At 32.8% G+C, this 21,668-nt stretch overlaps 1 protein-coding gene across 2 annotated transcripts in view; it reads right to left on the bottom strand.

Moving 5' to 3' along the window:
• LOC145239815 (WD repeat and coiled-coil-containing protein-like) overlaps window positions 1-21,668 on the bottom strand; it is a 197,126-nt gene that overhangs the window by 4,213 nt on the left and 171,245 nt on the right. The window contains exons 12-13 of one of the 2 annotated variants that reach the window (XM_080103344.1): window positions 6,694-7,253; window positions 1,219-1,265 (exon numbers count right to left, since the gene is read on the bottom strand). In XM_080103344.1, coding sequence (XP_079959470.1) covers window positions 1,219-1,265; window positions 6,694-7,253 — 607 coding nt within the window. The remainder of the gene's footprint in view (window positions 1-1,218; window positions 1,266-6,693; window positions 7,254-21,668) is intronic. The other variant, XM_080103345.1, reaches the window with a different exon arrangement.

Genomic DNA, 21,668 nt, shown 5'->3' with positions numbered 1-21,668 from the left:
GATTGCACCAGGGGATTACCACACTCTTCAGCATATCCAGGTACACTTTAGTGTTGACTTTTAAGCCGAACTCGAAGATGTAAGGTGGCATGATGTGGCCTTCACTTGAAACCGCATCAAAGACCATAACCATGGCTAGAATCCTCATCGAGCTGTGACTCAAGCATCTGGATTTGCATTTTGAGGGTGTTGGCAATGGTCCTGTTGTCATAACTTGGATCAGTAGAGAACATGACATATAGTGACATCTTCAATCTTGCTTGTTGAACATTGTATCATTGATAGAAGGCTCCTATCGGTCTTGGGATTTGTACACAACTGGGCAACTAGTAGATGGTCTGCAACAAACAAAGAAAACCAGTTTTCATCAAACGGAAATGGAATCAGGTCTTTTCTAGGGCGACAATTTTATCGTTCCACATTGTATATAAATATCGGGTGGATTTTAAAAGTTTGACCTAAATAGCATTTAAGTTGGTAAACCAAACTTGGATTCTGAGTTGCCAATTTTCATTTGTTATTTTTGTATCATCTTTGTTACAATTTGATTTAAAAAATACTTAATCTGATTTGGCAGTCTGCTAATATGGAGACATTCTTAAGCAACTAAAATGAAAAATCCTTCATTCTTTTAAAAGTAAATAACTTTATCTTTGACGTTTCTTTCCTTTTGATGGAGAGAATTTTTCTTTTCTAAAAAGGGGATTATTTTCTCCTGAAATATCAAAAGATTTCTACCATCCCAAGTTTTATGAATATAAGCAGTAAGTTACTGCTATTGTATGTAAAAGAATTATTTAAAAAAATAAAGAGATAATATTGCCTTCAAATATTTTTTTTTTTTATTTTCTTTTTCATTATTCCTGATTTTTCTGGATTGCTTTCAGCTTTGATTCATACTCATATACGTATTTTTTGGTCAAGATCAAAGTGTAGTATCTGTTCTTCAGATGCTGCACTTCCATTTCTTGTTCTGTTTCGGTGGAGCATTAGTCCTCCACGGCTGAGACAATTTTTATTTTTGTACCTTTTCTCCACGTTAAAAAACGACCCTGGTGTCTAACTCTGTCCCGTGGGGAGGCATAGTAAATAGGTACTCATATACGTATTTTACCCAAGTGTAAACAAGAGAGATAACTCTGAGCAACTGTCATAGTCAAGGGACGTAACTATGATCAGTTTGGCACCTTAAAAAAAAATAAAGACCAAACATTTTACCTTACTAATTCATCAATTTTTTTTTCCAGCTCAGCTATCTGGTTATTCTGAAAGCACAATATAAAAATTAACATGTAAGAGTGTGACTCACTTGAGAGATTGAGGTAGTGATAAGAAAAATGAGATTTCGTTTAGACATTAAAGTAAAAAGAAAAAAAGGAAATATAAAGTAAAATGAAATCAAGAGAATGAAACAAAGGATTGACAATTTATGAAACCAAACATCATAACACAAATTCAATACTGATTATTATAAACATTTGTAATGGTCACTAGATTAACTTTTTAGGGAGTTAAAACAACAAAAAGTTATAGCCCGTTAATTTAGAATGCATGCTTTATGATGGTTGAATATGGTTAAATTTGTGGTCATTTTTGCATTAAATGCGAAAAAAATCGTTAAACAGTGAGAAAAGAAAAAGCAATAGAAGAATGAGTAACTAAATATATAAATGTCAGCCGAATTTTAAAAGTTAGACCTAAATAACATTTATGCTGGTAAAATCATTGATTCTGAATAGCCAAATGAATTTATCATTTTTGTATCATCTTTGCTACAATTTTATTAAAAAATATTTAATCTGGTTAAATGAAATAAATTCTAATATGGAGAATGATTTCCCTATTAATCCTGAGCTGTGACTCAAACACATAGCATAATATTTAATTTATTACATCTTATTATAACAAAAAGGTCCATACAAAATTGTGGAACAAACAAAGAAAAAGATAATATAAACAAGTGAGCGCACAGTGAACGAAGCATAAAAAAAATGACAACTTTGCCCCCTCCCCATTTAGCCCCAAAAGTCTCCAAAGCCTTAACATATTTAAATTTGAGTTCTGCACCATGCAAAACTGCTAAATAGACATATACAGAAAATTTTGGACAAACATGGTAAAATATTCCCAAAAATGAAGTGTTTTTATTAGCCCTAAAAGAGCCCTGGGGCACATATAAGAGTTATTGTGAAGTATAGACAAACAAAATTATATAGAAATCAGTTAGTTACAACTTTTCAGAAAGTTTTATAAAAATTCAAGGCATCAATTTTTTTTAATAAGCACAAAAATGTCAAATTTAGCCATTTTTACACAAATATCCATTCTGTTACTTTTTTTACTCGATCATGTTTAATGATTGTGCAAAATTTCAAAAAATTCCAAGGCATAGTTATTGAGAAAAGTGTGGATGAATGAACAGACAAGGGCGAATTTACAGGTCCACCCTCTTTTTGTCAGGGACCAATTATTTTTATTATTATTATTACTCACTCAGAGGTCATCATCAGAAGTTGCTCACTGACAATGATCTGCAGTGTTCCCTGAAGTCTGGGTGACAAGTCTCTCCAGATATTCAGTAGGCTCCAACTCCTTCGATAACCATCACAAATGAATTTGCATTATCGCAACATGTTTACCACTGATTAATGGCAACGGAACTGGAATTTGGGTGGCAACAAGTCTCCCTAAGGTCCCAGTCCTCTTCAAACTCACCCACTAGAGGTCTGATTAGCACTTTCTCTCTACGGTCTTCCCATACTTCTTGACCCTTCACAATTATTTGATGTGGTACAATTTTTTTTTTAATTCTATTTTATTTATTCATTTATTTTTTTTTTTTGGGGGGGGGGGGGTGAACTTAGAATTATACAGTTTGTTTTCTTGGTTCCATGTGATGTTCTATCTTTTTTTAACCTCTGTTGCAGTTTCTCGTTAACATTTTTAGCTCGTGTATCAGTCTTCGTATTTAAGGGTTTTCCTAAATATTTCAAATGTTCTCATTACTGTTTTCCATTGTATCTTGGACATCCCTCTGATTCCAATTTATCACATTCTTTTTTCACATTATTACTATAATTATATACATATTTATTGTTAATTAAACCACAATGACCAGTTCTTGGAATAGTTTAGATAACTTTCTTCTTTTTAATGGAAATCGTTTCAGACATGGTACAAAACTATTATTATAATTATTACTTATTATAAAGAACTATAAAAAATAAAATAAAAAATAAAATTAAAACTACGTCAAGGTCAACAAGTCGCACGTGCATGGTTCCTCTCTGATGCTGTATGTGAGATGATGCCACAAAAAATAGTGAAAAAAATGATGAATATGAAAAATGTGAAGGGCTATTATATAAATCTCACTTGTATGTATGTACATCTGCCTAAAACTTTCGACAGAAGTCACGGAGTTTCACGAGATTTATATCATTTCGAAGCTCAATCCTATGTATATGTATGTATGCTTGTATGTCTGCATAAAACTTTCAACAGAGGTGACAGATTTTCACGAGATTGGAGCTCAACCCTTCGGACGACAAATATAAAAAAATTGGCCAAAAACATTAATTCCTTCACCCTCAACTGGGCACTTTTCTACAGGGAAGGGTCGCCTTTTTCACCGATATTTTCATCACCTCTTTTTGATTGTTTAGCCTTAATTTAAACCTACGTCACTTCTGGTTTGGCGATGGACGCAACAGCAAAGACATCACTTTTTTCTCACATTCTTTTCCTCCTTCGCGATACAGCCTGCCTACTCTCACTTTTTTTTTTTTTTGCTCAACACACACCTCCAAACACCCGGGCAATACTGGGCACCCAGGCTAGTGTTTAATAAAAGGGGAGACAACTTAATTTGACCTATAGAGATAAAAATCAGATGTATAATGGAAACAATTTAGTACTAAAAAAAAAAAAAATCACTAAAAATCGTAAATTTTGATTTTCTTTAAAAAAAATATTTAAAAAATACTTGATCAATTTATGTGATTTTCAGAATATGACATCTTCATTCCATGACAAGTACATTCAACAAAGATTTTTCTGCTTTTTTTTGTTTTTTAAATAAGCGTAATTCTAAATAAGCACCGATTTTTATTTTTTTACCTTTTTTAAGAAATTACTCACTATTTGTCTATTTCTTTCTTGTGGTTACAATTTTTTTTTAAACTGTATTCTCTTATCACTTACATTGAATATTATTTATTTCTTTTTTTTTTTTTGTATTTCTTTTTTCAGTGATAATTGAATAAAAATTCCATGACTGGTTGTTACATTAAAAAAAATGATTTTGTTTAAAAAATGTTAAACACGTTTTTACATATTTGTGTTGTGGTGTGTCCACCTTATAGATAATAATGAATTCTTCCACTTACTATAAACATTAGGTGAATATGTCTGTCAGCGTTGTTCACAGTTTATGCACAAGTCATGTACACATGGCAGTCGGACGGACGTATACCAACACTATTTGTTGCATTTGCTTTTCTGTTCAATATAATTTTGTTTCCACTAAATCCAGAGTTGTGACTTTCTTTTGGACCTTTACAGAACCACAACGATTTGAACTGGTAAATTTTAGTTATACATTTTTTTTTTTTTGTAAATATTGAATTTCATTTGTGAAATTTTTTTTCTTTTGCATGTGGTTTTAATTGTTGAATTCACATTCTCTGTTGAGGGTAAATGATATACTGCAACTCAGTATTATGTAAATTATCTTTTTATTGTGACCTTAAGGTAATATCAGAAGAGAGCAGAAGGTATCCAGATTGCTACGTAAATAGAGAAAAAAAGACAGAGTCCAATTTTTTCCCCCTTTTTTTTAACCATGCATGTGCCCAACTGTGTCACTAGACCATTAAATTTGTTAATCTGTGTTGCTTGTGTACACAGTGACTTTCTGTTCATATCATGTTTTATAGGTCAGTCTCATAATTGTTTTCTTTTGCATCTATGTTCTGTCAGCATTTAGTGATTTCCCTATGATAGTTTCCAATTGAGAAAACGAGTTAACTCGTTAAATAATTCTACAACATTAATAACTTAGTAAGATCGGCGATAGAAAACAAAATAACAACACTGAAGATTTACAGAGTTGATTCACAGCATGCTAACACCAAGGGGGGGGGGTTCTCATCATCTTACGATGCAGAACCATTCATTTCAGTGAACATTCTCCCTAGATTGGATAATGTTCACACATGGAAAAATGCTCTTTCAAGTCTGTTAATGACTGCTTATTATTATGTAAATTTTTGAAAAAAATTCAAAAAGAAATTATTTCTACTTATGTTTTGTAAATTTATGTGTCTTATGATTCATATTGGATCACTCTGATCCTGAAAGTCAATAGAATTTATTATGATCATTGCATCATATGTTTATGCTAAATCTGTGATATTTGTTTTTTAAGAAATCGTTTAATGATAATGGTTTGTCTGCATAAAAAAAAATATGAGTGTCATTTTCTGGGACTTTTGATTCTAGAGCTCTGCCGGTTTATCCATTTTAACTATACATAGCATGATCGAATGGAACATATTGACAAAAAAAAAAAATATTAAAATGCAACAAGCCATGTAAAAAGACAGATGTGTACATTTATATATACATATCCTTTGAATGTTTTTTTCTAAAACGACTTTAATCATGGATATGACAGACATAAGTCACGACCTCTGGTAAGCTGTTCCACAACGTAGAAACATGGACAAAGAATGCTGCCCCTTTTTTTTTTTTTTTTTTTTTTTTTTTTTTTTGTTCAAATGAGATGAAAACAACTATGGTGCATCTTTTGCTGCATTCTATGGAAACCGTAACTTGGCGCTCGGGTGAAAAACCTCTCGAAAGGTATATTTAAAAGTGAAACCTGGCCAGTGGAAGGTTGCTGATATGCATCGAAAGAAACAACATGACAATGATGGATGTGTAATGTGAGTATTAAAAACAAGCTTAGATCTGCTGACCTTAGACGAAGATCCATTTTTTTTTTTTTTTAACAAAGGAGTCACCACTTATCAAGGCCCAGAGGCCACTCGAGGATAAAGGTTAATGAGTGTACAGTGGTCAATGGGAAAATGTTTTAGTAATCGTTAGTGGGAATTTGGTAAATTGGATTACTTAAGAGGACAGCTCATGAACTTGTTCACGTGGACTTGAAGACAACCATATTGTAGTCAGTTGGAAAGCAGGAAAACGGAACAGAGTTCCACAGGCGTGCAGTTCTAAGAAAGAAGCTTTGTTCATGGAATCCACGTTTAGGTTTAGGCACAGATATCTGGATAGTATAAAGGAATGATGTAAAAGAGGAAATTTTTATAGTTTGATCACATTGAAAGAAAATGGATGCGAGTGCTTTGGTTAGTGGATGTAGAACAATTGTGATGGCAAGGAAAACACGGGATGAAGTAATAAGAATGGATTTGAGAGAAAGAGAAATAAAAACCTGGCTAGAGATAGGTTTGTTTGGAAGTCAATTTCTAAAAGCCATCAAACACATGCCAGCATGTAACACAGATGTTGAAGCGAATATGATGAGGAACCTGCATATATAATTGGGATGTCAAATGTACATTTGATCCCAATACATTAATTGTGCTTGAAATCTAGACAAGAGATATCGATCCAGTAATGAAATTTAAAACAAAATTAAAATAAAATGAAATTGCATCAACCTACTTGATAATGTAATTCGTTTTCTAAGTGTTCATAGCCAGTAAAAATATCTGCCTTGTCCTCCTCCTTCTCTTCCTGTTCCTTTTCAGTTAAAATTCCATTCATTTGGAAAGTCGGTTCTGGTTCTAAAGAAGCACTTGTCACAACTGAAAAGCTGGTTTCTTGCGCACTAGCTGCTGCTGCTATTTCTTCAGATACTTTTCTCTGAACACTGTCAGGATCCGATTTTCGCCGATCATCTAAATTCCAGTGTGAGGCAACATGTGGATTAGAGAATTTTGGTTCGGAACTGTTGAAATCGACCGTTTCTGTTGTCAGTTCTTTAGGATCATCACTTTTGTCCCCGACTTCTTCAATAAGGGGCTTTGATAAAGTTGTTCGTTGTGCAGGTAATAGGCTTGTGTTTCCGCGATTTTGAATGGGGCTTTGAGGTGGGCTTGAACTGAAGTGACTTGAGGCAGAACTGCACTCTGAGATTGTACGAGAACTGTCGGATGCGCTACTGCTGCTACCATTCTTGGTAGCCCGAGGGCTCACATATGTTTGTCGGCTATCATTTGCTGCTGAAAAATAAAATAGTTCATTAATTCATAAAATAAGGCTTGTGTAGCATAATTTGATTTCAAGTAAATGCATTTTAGTTAAAAAACACTTTTACATAGTTATTTGGCATGTTAATATAGGTAAAACTTTCAAAAATTATGGAAAATGATAGAGTAAAAAAATAATTTAGAGTAAAAATAAAAGTTAATCAAATTATAAAGTTTTATCATACAGGTTGTCCCAATAAAATGCATATACTCTTTAAATTATCTCAACTTGCTACATAAATACGCTATACCACGTTCCCAAGAGATGTTTAGGAATACAGAATGACACTTCCAGCAGGATGGAGCACTTCCCCACTATCATCATGACATAAGAGCATGTCTTGATAGTCACCTGCGAAACAGTTAGGACAAAGTATCGAGTATTGTCCACGCTCACCGGATTAGACCCCCCCCCCTCCCCCCGGATTTTCCTCTTTTTTGGGGGCAGGTGGGGACATGTTAAACACAGGGCTCACACCACAAACGAGCTACAATGAATGAGTTGAAAGCAATCATTGAAAAAAAAAATGTGTCAACATACCAATTGAACTGATTAGGAACATTTTAGATTCAATCAGTGAGCATTGTCAGCTGTTCATGGACCACGATGGCCAATAATTTAAACACTTTCGATAATTAGCTGGTTTCTATATTTGTTCACAGTATCTTGATGTATGCAACTTTTCTTTCTTATAATAAATGTTGGTTTTATAGTCATTTAAAGAATGTATACATTTTATTGGGACAGCCTGTATTTGTTAATGTTGAAGAGTTCTTAAAATCCAGGGGTGATAACTGCAGTCTATGATTTTGAGAAAATATTTAAATCCATCATTTCAAAATAGAAAATGGTAGATTACTAATATGTTTTTTTGTTTGCTTGTTTTGTAAAAGAATAGTTTCAAATCATCTTGATCATTTTTTCGTAATATTTAAAAGTTTTACTAACTTCAATATGATGCATAAGTATGTGTGTTTATACCAGAAATATAGTTCTTGAAATCTATACTGGACTAGCACCAAAATAGTACATTTGTGTACTACTTTTAGGCTATTAACATGGTCATTCCTATAACATGTCGAGAGATCACACATTTGGAGTCTTTGATTTTACATTCAGTCAGCAGAGATATTTTTAGATTTTGACGCTTCAGTTATTGGTTTGAGAAAATTTTATTTTGAAAAGGGATTCTGATCCATTAAATTGATTTTACATGAGATTCTGTATTCTATATAAATAAAACAGTAGATGTATGTGTGTGTGAAAATATTAAACAATAAATTCATAAACTATTGGTCACATAACACTGAAATTAACAGGAAATAGTAATCATACACCAAGAATGGTTTATAATGAGTAAAATTTTTGTTTGGTTGTGGATGAATAACGTGTATAGAAATATGTCAGTAAGATTAAAAGCAAAATGTTCATTTTAACTTGCCAACATATTTCTATTACTTTTGTGTACGCGCAAATTCATTCATAGCTTGAAGTGGTTTAATTTTAAATCTTATCTATCTGTCGATAGTTGAACGCAGCTGGCGTGTTAAATGTTTTGGTTTCAATTCTAGCTGATGGCACCAAAGTCTCTTTTTTTTCTTTTTTTTTTTTTTAAATCACTACTATGTATATAATATTCAATAGAGAATTGGCTCTGTAATAATATGAAATCTGCATGAATTTATATATATATATATATATATATATATATATATATATATATATATATATATATATAATGTATGTGTGTATATATTTTATGACCGGGGGCTCCCCTGTTAATCTATCATAAATTACATTTGAATTATAAGTTTACGCAGATAATGTAAAAATAAAAAATCAACGCAATTATATCAAGAACTATTTGTTCGCCATTAGTATTTTAAAATGCTTCAATTTTAACTTCTTAATTCAAATTGGTTACTTTTATATATTTTGCAAAAGTCTCATATCAATCTTTTTTAAGTTTTTCGAATGAAGCATGGAATAAGGATCCCGGAAGTTGTGAGACTCAAAGGGGACGCATTTCAATTGACACAGGTTGACTGTCAATGCATGTGTCATTTGTAAACATACACAACTCTAGTTGTTTGTTTTTATTCATGGATTTTAAATATTAAGGAAAGATTTAAAAGAAAAGTGGGAGGGAGGCTATTTTTTATGTAGGGTCAGGAGGATTTTCCTTATTTTAAAAATTTTTCAATAAACGAATATAGAGATGGTGTATGGAGTAATTTCTCATTTTAAAATGATTTTATTCTGTACAATTATTCAATTCGATTTTCTTTTAGGCATTTACGAAAAATATTAAGCATTTATTTTTTATGTAAGCTGCAAAATGAGAAAAATGATTTTGTTTTAATTTATTTTTACTGTGCAATAAGTTTGAAATAGGTTAAATGTAAAAAAAAAAATGCACTCTATATAAAAATATATCCCTTCCCCCATTTTTCTTTAAATCTTTCCTTAATATTTAAAATCAACAAAAAAACAAAAAAAAAAAAACAATTCTGATTATGTATGTTTGTTTGTTTACAAATGACACGTGCGTTGGCAATTAACTGGTGTCGATTGAAATGTGATCCCGTTTGAATCTCTCCGCTTCCAGGGTCCTTATTCCATAATTCATCCAGTTTTTCATACCGACACTTTAAGAAATATTTTTCCTTTTTTAATAAAAAAAAAAAAAAAGATATTGAAAAATGTACTTGTTCAAGAAAGCGTTTCATCTGACTTGTTCAAAAACCTTTATTTTTCACATCGCTTCATATACGTTCAAAAAATATGCAATAGAAATCTTTGATACTTCTACACTATTGGGACAAGATTTTGTAGTCGATAAATGGAGTTTTCAGATAAAACAATGGTTTCAACTAATTTTTTTTATCAATTCTAATAAGTTACAATGGTAGCTTCCAAATTATGCAGTCGAAATTACCTGAATATTACGGAATTATTAAAAAGAACAAAAAAACTTTAATCATAGTGGCAGGTGAAAAATTGCTGCCATCTTGTTTAAATCGAAACAGAAAATTATCTCCCTTTTGAATTCTCCTGTGTCTTATGATCATTTTCATCAAATTCTATTTTTATTTTCTTTAATAATTTTCTACCTTATCGATTTTCATAATTTTTTGATATAATCATCTTCAAAATACGAGGAATACTTAGATACCATTGTTTTCATATGAAATTCAGTATTACGATTTCTGAAATCTCGTCCCAATAGTGTAAAAGCGCCAAATCTTTTTAACGTTTTCTTTTCATATTGACACGAGTACAAATACTCTGAAAGAAAAAAAAAATCTCGCATTATAATAAAAATCACTCACTGATTTACTTTCAAGACATCTGTCTCTTCATTTATCGGAATTTGTCAATAATTGTAAAATTCATCAATTACTTTATTATGGCTTTCATTATTTGCAATGTATAAAAGCACATAAAAACATCAAACTAATCTCACAGGCAAATTTCCTCTTAGCCGTTAACTACTATATCAATTACCAAAGAAAATTCATATCACCTTCCAGAAAAGACCACAGTATAGGACAGGCAGAGATTTTTGAAATTTTTGTGGCAAGAGGTGCGCAATCTCTAACCACACTTTGACTGAGTCAACATTGTTAAATACCAGTGGCAAGTGGAGTGCATGTTCAGGACAACTAGAAACAAATGCCAAGATAAGCAGAGAGTACATACTGCGCCTACAATTCCCAAATGGTCAGCCAACTAGTACTAACCAGGCTCAATGCTGCTTAATTTTGCTGATCTGACGAGAACAGATGTGTCAATGTGATTATGCCGTATATAAACAAATAAATGAAAATGTTGAGCCCATTTCCCACACTAATGTTAAAAATGCCTATTTTTTCAAGTGAATTCAATTGTACACAACAGCGGTACCATTACTTTTTATATACTGTTTATGTGTATACAATATCAGCCGAGTCACAAGGTTTCCTAATTTGCATATTGGTTTTAAAAAAGGATATTTCTTTTTGTTTTTTTGTGATTTAATGATGGTTTTGATTTTAATATAGCAAATAATATTGTTTTATTTTTTAGACAAATATTTAGCATTTGTCTTCAACGGTTCCTTTTTTTTCTTTTTTAAAGAGACTGATTTGATTTTCAACAAATAGTAATCCATTTCTAAATGAAAAGTGAAATTGATTTCTTTTATTTTCTAATATCACATTTAAAAAAAGAAATTTGTATCAAAATTACCAAAATGTTAATGGTTATACAAATAAATAGGATTTCGTTTCATGTTTTCAACAAAATTGTGAATCAAGTGTTTGTTATTTTAAATTAAATTAAGCATTTCAAGAAGCGATCATTGTGAGGTTTATTAATATATGCAAAACAATAAAATAAAATAAAAAATACGACCCAATCTATCACAGGTGGTTTAGTAGTTTTAGAAAAGTTTCATTCAATAATTTAATAACTAAATGTTAAAATCCTATTTATAAAAATTATATTTTGGGGGAAAAAATAAAAATAAATCGATCCTCAGGCAACACCAAGAAAGGTACTTATATGTGTGTGTATATATAATATATATATATATATATATATATAAGGCAAAATGCGCGCAAGAGTTTTTGTATGCCCAAGAAAGGCTTTTTCTCGGAGGGTTCTCGGGGGGGGGGGAGTTACTATCACTTCAAACTTCTAATATAGCCTGTAGATCATAATATGTACAAATTGCGAACGTGCGTCGCGACTAGATTTATTTACATTTAGTTTTACACGATTCTTGCTATTTCGGCCCCTCTTGTGTTGATTTGGCTTTTTTGTATAAAAGCGAAACTGATGTGATACTGAGGCACAGTTCTCGGCTACGGGCCAGGAAAGGTTTGGTCAATGTCAGTTTTACCGTAATATCAGACAATTGCTTTCATTTGGACACACTCCCCTAATAAAGGGGAGGGGGCTGGTTTTCCCCAACTCGTTGGGGAAACAAAACCAGACAAAGTTGGGTAAAAAAAAAAAAGAAAAACTCAAACGAACTATCCCTCAGTAAAATTAAGTGCAGATTTGACCTCTTTAAACATGCAAAAATATTTACTTTTGGAATAGTGTGATGTTTGACCTCAATTTGAACTCATTCACTTTTTAATCGCTAAATTTAAACGTCTTACATTGCTTCCGTCACAGTAATACAGGTGTATGTCGTCTGCCTATTGGCCTAAAGGCTGCGGTTTTGATCCTACCTGCCCCCCCACCTCGTTTTTCCTTTACACCTACAACACACACACCTACAAACACCCAGGCAACGCCAGGTACCCCCGCTAGTATATAAAGAACTGCGCAGAGTCATAGAAATTTCCAGGCTGGTACCTGGAGGCGCATTAATTCACTGGAGGAGATGCACCCCCAGTCTTCGTTAAGAGATGTGTCTAGGAGAAGGAAACTCTGATGTAAAAACCTGCGGTTTACTGTATACTCTGTTCTGTGGCAGTCATCTGCAGAGACAAAGGTTAGTAGTAATACTAAAAAGTGTGGTTGGTTCTACACAAAGCCTTCACCACTATAAACAAATCATCTGTGTGGATTTCTGAGCAACTTAATTGTTGTGGTGGAATCTCATATGTCGAAATTGACAGGAGAGTTCATCAAATAAGGAACGTTGAATATGTGTGAGTGTGTTCCCTATGGACTCTAAAACAGCTGGCTCGACTTTTTTTTAAATTTCACAAGAAGGTACTTGATGTGTCTCGGAGTGTTCTTACGTAGATTTTGTATCAGAATACATTTGATGAGTAGCTAAAATTGATAATCGAAAAAAATCTCATTAAAGAAGGAAGTTCAATTTTGATCAAAATTACTCATAACATTTTTATACAACCTAACATATATATATATATGTATATATATATATATCTTCTATTCATTTATTCCAATTCATGTTGCCAATGAATTAGTGTTGGGACGATTCCTAATTTTTATACGATTCCGATTCCAGGAAAATATTGATTAACGATTCCGATACCAAGTACGATTCCGATTCCTAGGGAATTATTGTTTTGAAATATACCAGGTAGTTTTATATTTATGGTTGGTAATTCCCAAATATGTTCCCTAACTTTGGAAGAGATATTTTATGTCTACACCAGTACACCGTCGTGTTTTGGTTTAAATAAAATTATTATATAATAAACTAAATGGAAAACTTAGCAAAATTTATTTTAGAGAAAATTTATTTTACTTAATTGGAATACAGAAAAAAAACTCAAAGAAAATAGAATGCATTTGAAAAGTTTCATCACCACACAAGCAGAAAGGCCCAGCCTAAAAAATCAACTGTAGATTTTTTTATAAGACAGGAGGCACGTTTGAAATGAAGGTTTCTTTTTAGAGCACAATTGAACCCCGATACTTCACCTTTGTATAAAATCAACAGTAGATTCTCTATAGTGCAATGTAAACTACAATGTATTGTAGACTAAGTCACTGTGGGGAGACATGTAAAGCTTCCTACCAGTACACTGCAGGAGGGGTAGTCCTAAGTAGAGCAGGCAATCAATCGATTTGATTGAAAAAAAAATGATTCTGATGACAATAAGAGTATGAGCGGTGGAACATTTGCTGATCCTCATTCAATCCTGGATCGGGTCTCCCTGCTACTGTGTGTGTACGTATATAAAGTTATGTAAATATATCTCGCAATTAAGCTACATAAAATATTTTACATTCCACCCGTGTGAAAATTCTCAAGGATGAAACGTGGAATATTCTATGTAGCTTAATTACCATACATATTTTCATAACTCTACTTAGGCATTGAGCACTGTTGAAGTAAATACTGAAAATTTATGCATAAAATTTTATCTTATATTAATTTATGTGATTAAATGAAATAATTACATATATATATATATATATATATATATATATATATATATATATATATATATATATATATATATATACATACACAGAATTTCAATTGTTTTCTGAGCTGGGTTGTTTCTTAGTTTTAAATCAATGTGAAAATCCATGATTAAATCTTAAATTTAATTACATCAACCATCAGCATAAACTATTATTTTTGAAATCATAGCAAAAAATACCTCAGCCCCCAAGAAGATTAACAAAAAACAAAGTTAATCCGTTTAGAAGATTAAATTAAGTGATTGTACAACTGAAATGAGGAAAGAAGAAAACCACAAAAAATACATAAAAATAAAATTTTACATGTGATAATTAAGTTTAGCTGAAAAAATAATGGCAATAGTGCTGCAAAAATAAACAATATTCATATGAAAATACAATAGGTTTTATTTTAAATTAAATATTAATCTTGTCGCATTGAACAACATTTGGTGCAGAGATGCGAATTTGTTTTGAGGAGTGTGGAGTCAATTAATATTTACTATTTTCGTCTTCATTTTTATTCATGTCAAACAATGCCCTTTGATACTGAGGCATAAGGGGCTATTGCGATTAACAATCAGATTTATAGGAAACATACTAAGTGGGGAGTTAAGGAGCAAGATGTTCATTTACATTACATTTAAATTTCTAAAAGATAGTAGACGAAAGAGCAGGGAGGGAATTCCAAAGGTAAGTGGTCAGAGGACAGAAGCTAGAGTCAAAAGTTTTCTAGTATCTGAAGATCTCTACACTGAAGAGGTGGAATCTGTGGAATTTTGCTGCTAGTTGGGTTTGTCAGGGATATTCACGCGGTAAGTTTGTCAGAGTACATTCTGTTGAAGTACTTATAAAACAAGCAGAGGGATGCAACATTGCGGTGAGGAGACAGGACTGGAACTTAACAGTGCACAACAATCTATCAAGTTATTTTCTGTACCCTGTTCAAGAGGGAGAGAGACTAGTGGTTGATGCATCAGTCGAAATGAAGCAACAATACTCTACTGTAGTCAATGGTGTTGTTTTGGGTTTTTTTTCTTTTTTACAGGGGGGGGGGCACTTATCAAGGCCCAGAGGCCACTCGAGAATAAGGGTTAATGGGTATACATTAGTCATTGTGATTTTAGAACTTGTTCATGTCGGACTTGAAGACAGGTTGTAGTAAGCTGGAAAGCAGACAAACAGAATAGAGTTCCACCGGCGAGCAGTTCTAAGAAAGAAGCCCTGTTCATGGAATCTACGTTTAGGTTTAGGCACAAATAAAGAGTATGGGAAATTGTTGATAGTGGTTCTGGCTAGACGAGTGTTTTTCATGAAAGTCTGGCGAAGGGGAACCATAGATTGAAATTCAGATGAGCACCTGCCATGAAAATAACGATAAAATAGAGACAGGCTCACAACGTCTCTTCTGTGGTTGTGAGGTTGCAGGGAAGAGAAAAGGGCATCCCTCACTAAACTACAAAGTCTATTTTGAACTCTGTCAAAGCAGGATAAGCTGCTTCTAGCAGCTCCTGTCCAGATGTGGCAACAGTACTCCATCGTTGGCCGAACCTTGCTTTTATATAAGTAGAGAATCGCATCAGGAGTGAGATATCTACTGGAGCGGTAGAAGGATCCCACCATTTCTCCAGCGAGCTTCGTAATTGATTTGATATATATATGTTCCATTTCAGATCGGGAGTAAAGGTCAAGACCAGAAGCTTGTCAAAACATGAATCTCCCCCCCAAGACGACAGCCATTCATTTCGATTGATGGCATGGGTTTTACAGAGATATAAGATACTAGCAGGTAAGAAACGTTTACTAGCCTGGTAGAGGGAGCCCAACTTCTTTGCAGCATATATATCTTCTATTCATTTATTCCAATTCATGTTGCCAATGAATTAGTGTTGGGACGATTCCTAATTTTTATACGATTCCGATTCCAGGAAAATATTGATTAACGATTCCGATACCAAGTACGATTCCGATTCCTAGGGAATTATTGTTTTGAAATATACCAGGTAGTTTTATATTTATGGTTGGTAATTCCCAAATATGTTCCCTAACTTTGGAAGAGATATTTTATGTCTACACCAGTACACCGTCGTGTTTTGGTTTAAATAAAATTATTATATAATAAACTAAATGGAAAACTTAGCAAAATTTATTTTAGAGAAAATTTATTTTACTTAATTGGAATACAGAAAAAAAACTCAAAGAAAATAGAATTTATCCTTCAGAGAAAAAACAAATAAAATAGAATTTATATAACAGAGCAAAAACAAGAAAATTAGAGAATAAATACACACGATTCATTATTTTGGTCCTCATAATTAACAGATTTAATGAATTAAATAAAAAAAAATATAGCGGAAGAGAAAGAAAATATATACTAATTAAATATAAAAAAGATAAATATTTAATTTAATAATTTATAATTGAACGTGCGTAATAAAAAAAAAAACAAAACAATATACCATGTGACATGGCGCCGTAGATACAAAATAACCTTTCCAAAGTTAACGACCATATAGGAGAAATACCATTAATCGAAAGTTTTTGTGTTTTATACCAAAAAGGTAGGTATAGCAAAAAGTTACAATTAAAGGAATTTCAAAAACGATTTTTTGTTTGGCTATTGATAGTTGTATTTGTGACGGCAGTTCTTCAGACCTCCATAATTCACAAGGAGTAGTTAACACCTATTATTTTTTCTTACTTTTTCATTGCTTTTACACATTGTTTCTAACGTGAAGAATAAGTTTAGCCAAACTAATTTTGAAATAGGGTATATCAAAGGAACACATAAAAATGATACCACTATAAAAAACAAATGAAATACTAGATAAAATTGAGCAAACATAATTACCAAAATTACAGAAAACGATAAAAAAAATTGGTGAAGTTTGTTGAGTGAAATGAATTATTGAAAGAAAATTAATTGAAATAATAGAAATGTTAAATAAAAAAATGTCACATTTCAATATTTTTTTAATAATTAAATTCTCAGGGTTGTCGAAATTAAAAATTAAGTGATTTTTTTTTTAGACTTCTTTCGAAGCTTGTTACCTTGAAAAATACATTTAAAACCCTGTTTTTTTAAATAAATTGAAAAATAAACGCAATTAAAAAAATTTAATTGATAATTGAAACTTTAAAAACATATTAAACATTAAAAAATTACTCATCTCACAAATTAATGTCCAATAAAGTAGATCCAGTCTTCATACAAGAATTCGGTTATAATAAATATATCTTTCCCAAACTTAAAAATTAAATCTTTTTTTTTTTTTTTTGAGAGAGAGAGAGAGAGAGAGAGAGAGAGAGAGAGAGAGAGAGAGAGAGAGAGAGAGAGAGAGAGAGAGAGAGAGAGAGAGAGAGAGTGCTTTAAAATCGCCGGGGAGTGCCGCCTAAAATTTTAAAGAAGTAAATTTTAGGAGTTTATTGCCTTTCAAAGACGGTCATCATAATTTATTATCATCATTTAATTTCCTTTTTTTCCTCCCCCCACACCTTTCTACGTGGTTCAGTAGTTAACCAGTGGTCCTGTTGCTGTCAGTCAGCTATCTTTACCTAAGTTTTAATTTCTAGTTAAAAGAATTTTTCATGAATAGAATCAGCATTTTTAAAAATTATTTTTTTAGTTGTATATATTGTATTTACTCTTTGAAGTTAAGGAGGGTTAAAAAAATTGGTGACACCTAGATGGTGACGTAGGCAAAAAAAAAAAAGACACTGCGATTTCAACCCTCACTAATAAAACTGCTCTGAGTGACTAGTTGGTAATTTTTTGTTCCTTTTCTTTTTTATTTTGCTCCTCCAATTTATTTGGATGCATCATAGTTAAATGTTTTAACATGTTGGTTGTGGTCATGTTAGATGGTTTTATTCCTCGCGATATTTTAATTTGACAGACTTTGCAAATGGCTTTCAACTCATCATCTTCATCAACTTCAAAAAGTTTCCATGGAAGACTTTTTGGACTTTGGCATTGTGCGTTCTATCCCAACCATTATCAATGGACCAGAGGTCATCTAGTCAGCGTCAGACAGGGCCAAACTATTTGCAAAGAACTTTGCAGCTAATTCTACCCTATGCGACGAAGGCAATCAACTCCCCATATTTCCTCCTACAACACAGAACAAGCTAGGTAACATACAAATATCCGTGCATGAGGTCGCCAAGCTAATCAAGAACCTAGATTCTAGTAAGGCAACTGGCCCTGATGGCATCCCAATTATAGTGTTAAAAAAGCTTCAACCAAAACTTGCTCCCATACTTACGAAACTATTTAAGCGCTGCCTTAAGGAGAAGTGCTTTCCGACTCCCTGGAAGACCTCATCAGTTTGCCCTGTATTTAAGAATTCAGGTGATAAGTCATCTCCCTCTCAGTACAGACCAATAAGTCTCCTGTGTGTTATGAGTAAGTTGCTGGAATCCATATTAAATAGAGAAATAGTCAACCACCTCAGCAGGAATAACCTTCTTAGTGACACACAATATGGTTTCCGCTCTGCAAGATCTACCGCAGATGTGCTGACGGTTATATCCCACAGGATTAGTGAATCTCTTGACAAAGGCTTCCTTTCTAGGGCAATTGCTCTTGACATATCAAAGGCCTTCGACAAGGTATGGCATAAGGGTCTACTTCACAAGATTTCCAGCTACGGTATAACTGGAAATGTGTTCTCTATCATTAAATCATTTCTCTCCGATAGGCTCATAAGAGTAGTGGTAGATGGACAAAAATCGGAGGCCTGCAATATAAATGCTGGAGTCCCTCAAGGGTCAATCCTGGACCCAACTCTCTTCCTGATCTACATCAATGACCTCCCTAAACACATACTTAAATCATTCGTTGACATCTATGCTGATGACACGACCATCTACGGCAACACATCAAAGGCTGTAAATGACAAAGTTCTCTCGGATTCTCTCTCCTCTGATCTCGAGCGCGTGGTTCAGTGGGGGAAGATGTGGCTGGTTACCTTTAATGCATCCAAAACCAAACTCCTATCCTTACATCATCAATGCTCTGATCCCCAGTGTGATGGATGGCTCTCGTCTGGGTGAGGCCCCGTGTTTTGACAAGCTTCTGGGTTTGACCTTTACTCCTGATCTGAAATGGAACACGTACATCAAGTCTGTTGCCAAGGTTGCTGGAAAGATGGTGGGATCCTTCTACCGCTCCAGAAGATATCTTATTACTGATGCAATTCTCTATCTATATAAAAGCCAAGTATGTCCAAGGATGGAATACTGTTGCCATATCTGGGCAGGAGCTGCCAAAAACAGCCTATCATGCCTTGACAGAGTACAAAATAGTCTTTGTGGTTTAGTGGGGGATGCTCTTTTCTCTACTCTGCAACCTCTCTCCCACAGAAGAGACGTTGCGAGCCTATCCTTGTTTTATCATTATTTCCATGGCAGGTGCTCGTCTGAACTCCAATCCCTGGTCCCCCCTCGCCAATCTTTCACGAAAAACACCCGTCTAGCTGAATCCACTGTGAAAAATTTCCCCCACTCTATATCTGTGCCTAAATCAAAATGCGGATTCCATGAACAAAGCTTCTTTCTTAGAACTGCACGCCTGTGGAACTCTGTTCCGTCTGCCTGCTTCCCTCCGGACAACTTGGATGTCTTCAAGTCCAATGTTAACAAATTCCTAATGAACCGCCCCCCTCTAATTAAACACTTCATCAAATCTCCACACTAACGTAATGTACTTGCAATAACCCTTATCCCTGAGTGGCTTCCGGGCCTTGATAAGTGGTGATCACTGTGTAAAAAAAAAAAAAAAAAAAATCTGTTAAAAAAGACAAAAAGAAAAAAATATAAAGGGATGGGGCGGTAAATTGTACCAACCGGTAGTTAACAAAAAAAACTTATAGAATTTAATTTTTGAAACCAATGTATAAAAGTTTACATAATGAAATGCAAATATGCATTTTCTTTTGAATTTTTTTTTTTGGTTGACTGTGTTCAATTCACACATGGTTGATGCGGTTCAATATTGCTAAACTATAAGTCTTAGGTAAAATTCTATTCATAAATACTTTTTAAAATGAAATTATTTAATTAATCGTAAATATTATTTAGACATAAAAATTAATTGATTACTAAACCTTTTAAAAATATATATATTAATTTCTTTTTCGTTCGGCAAAAAACTGCGCAAAACACTTTTAATTTTCAATTTAAAATTCTAGAAAAAAGATTATATTATTCTGCTTTTAATATAATCAAATTCAGGGTTTTATCTTTCTGGAGAAAAAATTTAAAAAATGGATTTTATTTCAATGAAATTAAAAAAAAAAACTTGACTGAATTGAATTAATTACCCTTGAAATAACGAAGGGGTTATTTAATAACTTTAGGTTTGGAAGAGATAGGTATGGGGTCGATTTTTTGGAAACATCAAAAGAAGCCGACAACTGTCAAAACTTTGCGAAATAATACAACGTGATCAATTTCATTTTAGAGATATTTCTTTCAAAAGCCTTCTTTTAAAAAACGAAAAAAAAGTACATTGTTCTATTAAACCGTTTACTGTTTAAATAATTTGACTTTGCTCGTTTTATTTTAAGAAAATATAAGTTGAAAAAGCATTTTCATTCAGTATTAGAATATTTGTCAGTAAAAAAAAACAATCGCCAAAAAGATAAGCGGTTTTTTATTTTTACTCGCAATGTAGAGCCCTGCATACTTCTTTTCAAGTTAACTCTTTTGTAGTTTTGATTACAATAGATCTGAATGAATGAACCTTGTAAGGGAGGGGCACTAAGCATTGCCCTGTTAATAATGAATTTCTTTGGTTTCTTTTTATAACATGCTACATTTCTCTCTTGCGGTTAGAAATATCAGGAAATTTTTTTCTTTTTTTCAATATCAGACTAAAAGAATCGTAATGAAGGAATCGGAAAATTAAGGTATTTTTTTAACGATGCGATTCCGATTCCGATACCTCCCAAAATACACGATTCTTACGATTAACGATTCCGATTAATCGTCCCACCACTACAATGAATGTTAGACCAAAGTGTTTGAATGTGGGACTCTCTTCGACCAACGATGATAGTACCTGTCAGGATCCCATCGATAAGCTCAATAGAATGTGTTGTGGGTATGACATGGAACTATCAAGTCGCATGAACAAAGTTTTTAGGAATACAGGTTTAATATGTTGTTAAATATATTTTTCAATCAAAATTTTAATATGAGCAACACTTTTATTTCAGCACAGTGAATTACTTTTAATTATGCAAGAAGAATGTATTAAAATGCTGCTGAATTTTTGAATGAAATCAAAAAATAGTGAAAGCGGTTCTGACCCAACAGGTCACAGGTATGTCTAATATGCATATATATATATATATATATATATATATAAATGTGTGTGTGGAAATCTGAAACAATGCATTAGTTATTATTTGGATTATTCAGACTACTGTTCTCATCTTGGATGTTATTCTCAAATTTTCGACCAATGTAATCTGACCTTCATGGGCATCTTCTTAAACTCA

The sequence above is a fragment of the Euprymna scolopes genome, chromosome 19, assembly GCF_053919585.1.
Source record: "Euprymna scolopes isolate OS-2025 chromosome 19, ASM5391958v1, whole genome shotgun sequence".
Classification (NCBI taxonomy): domain Eukaryota; kingdom Metazoa; phylum Mollusca; class Cephalopoda; order Sepiida; family Sepiolidae; genus Euprymna; species Euprymna scolopes.
This window is presented reverse-complemented; position numbering and strand designations above follow the sequence as displayed.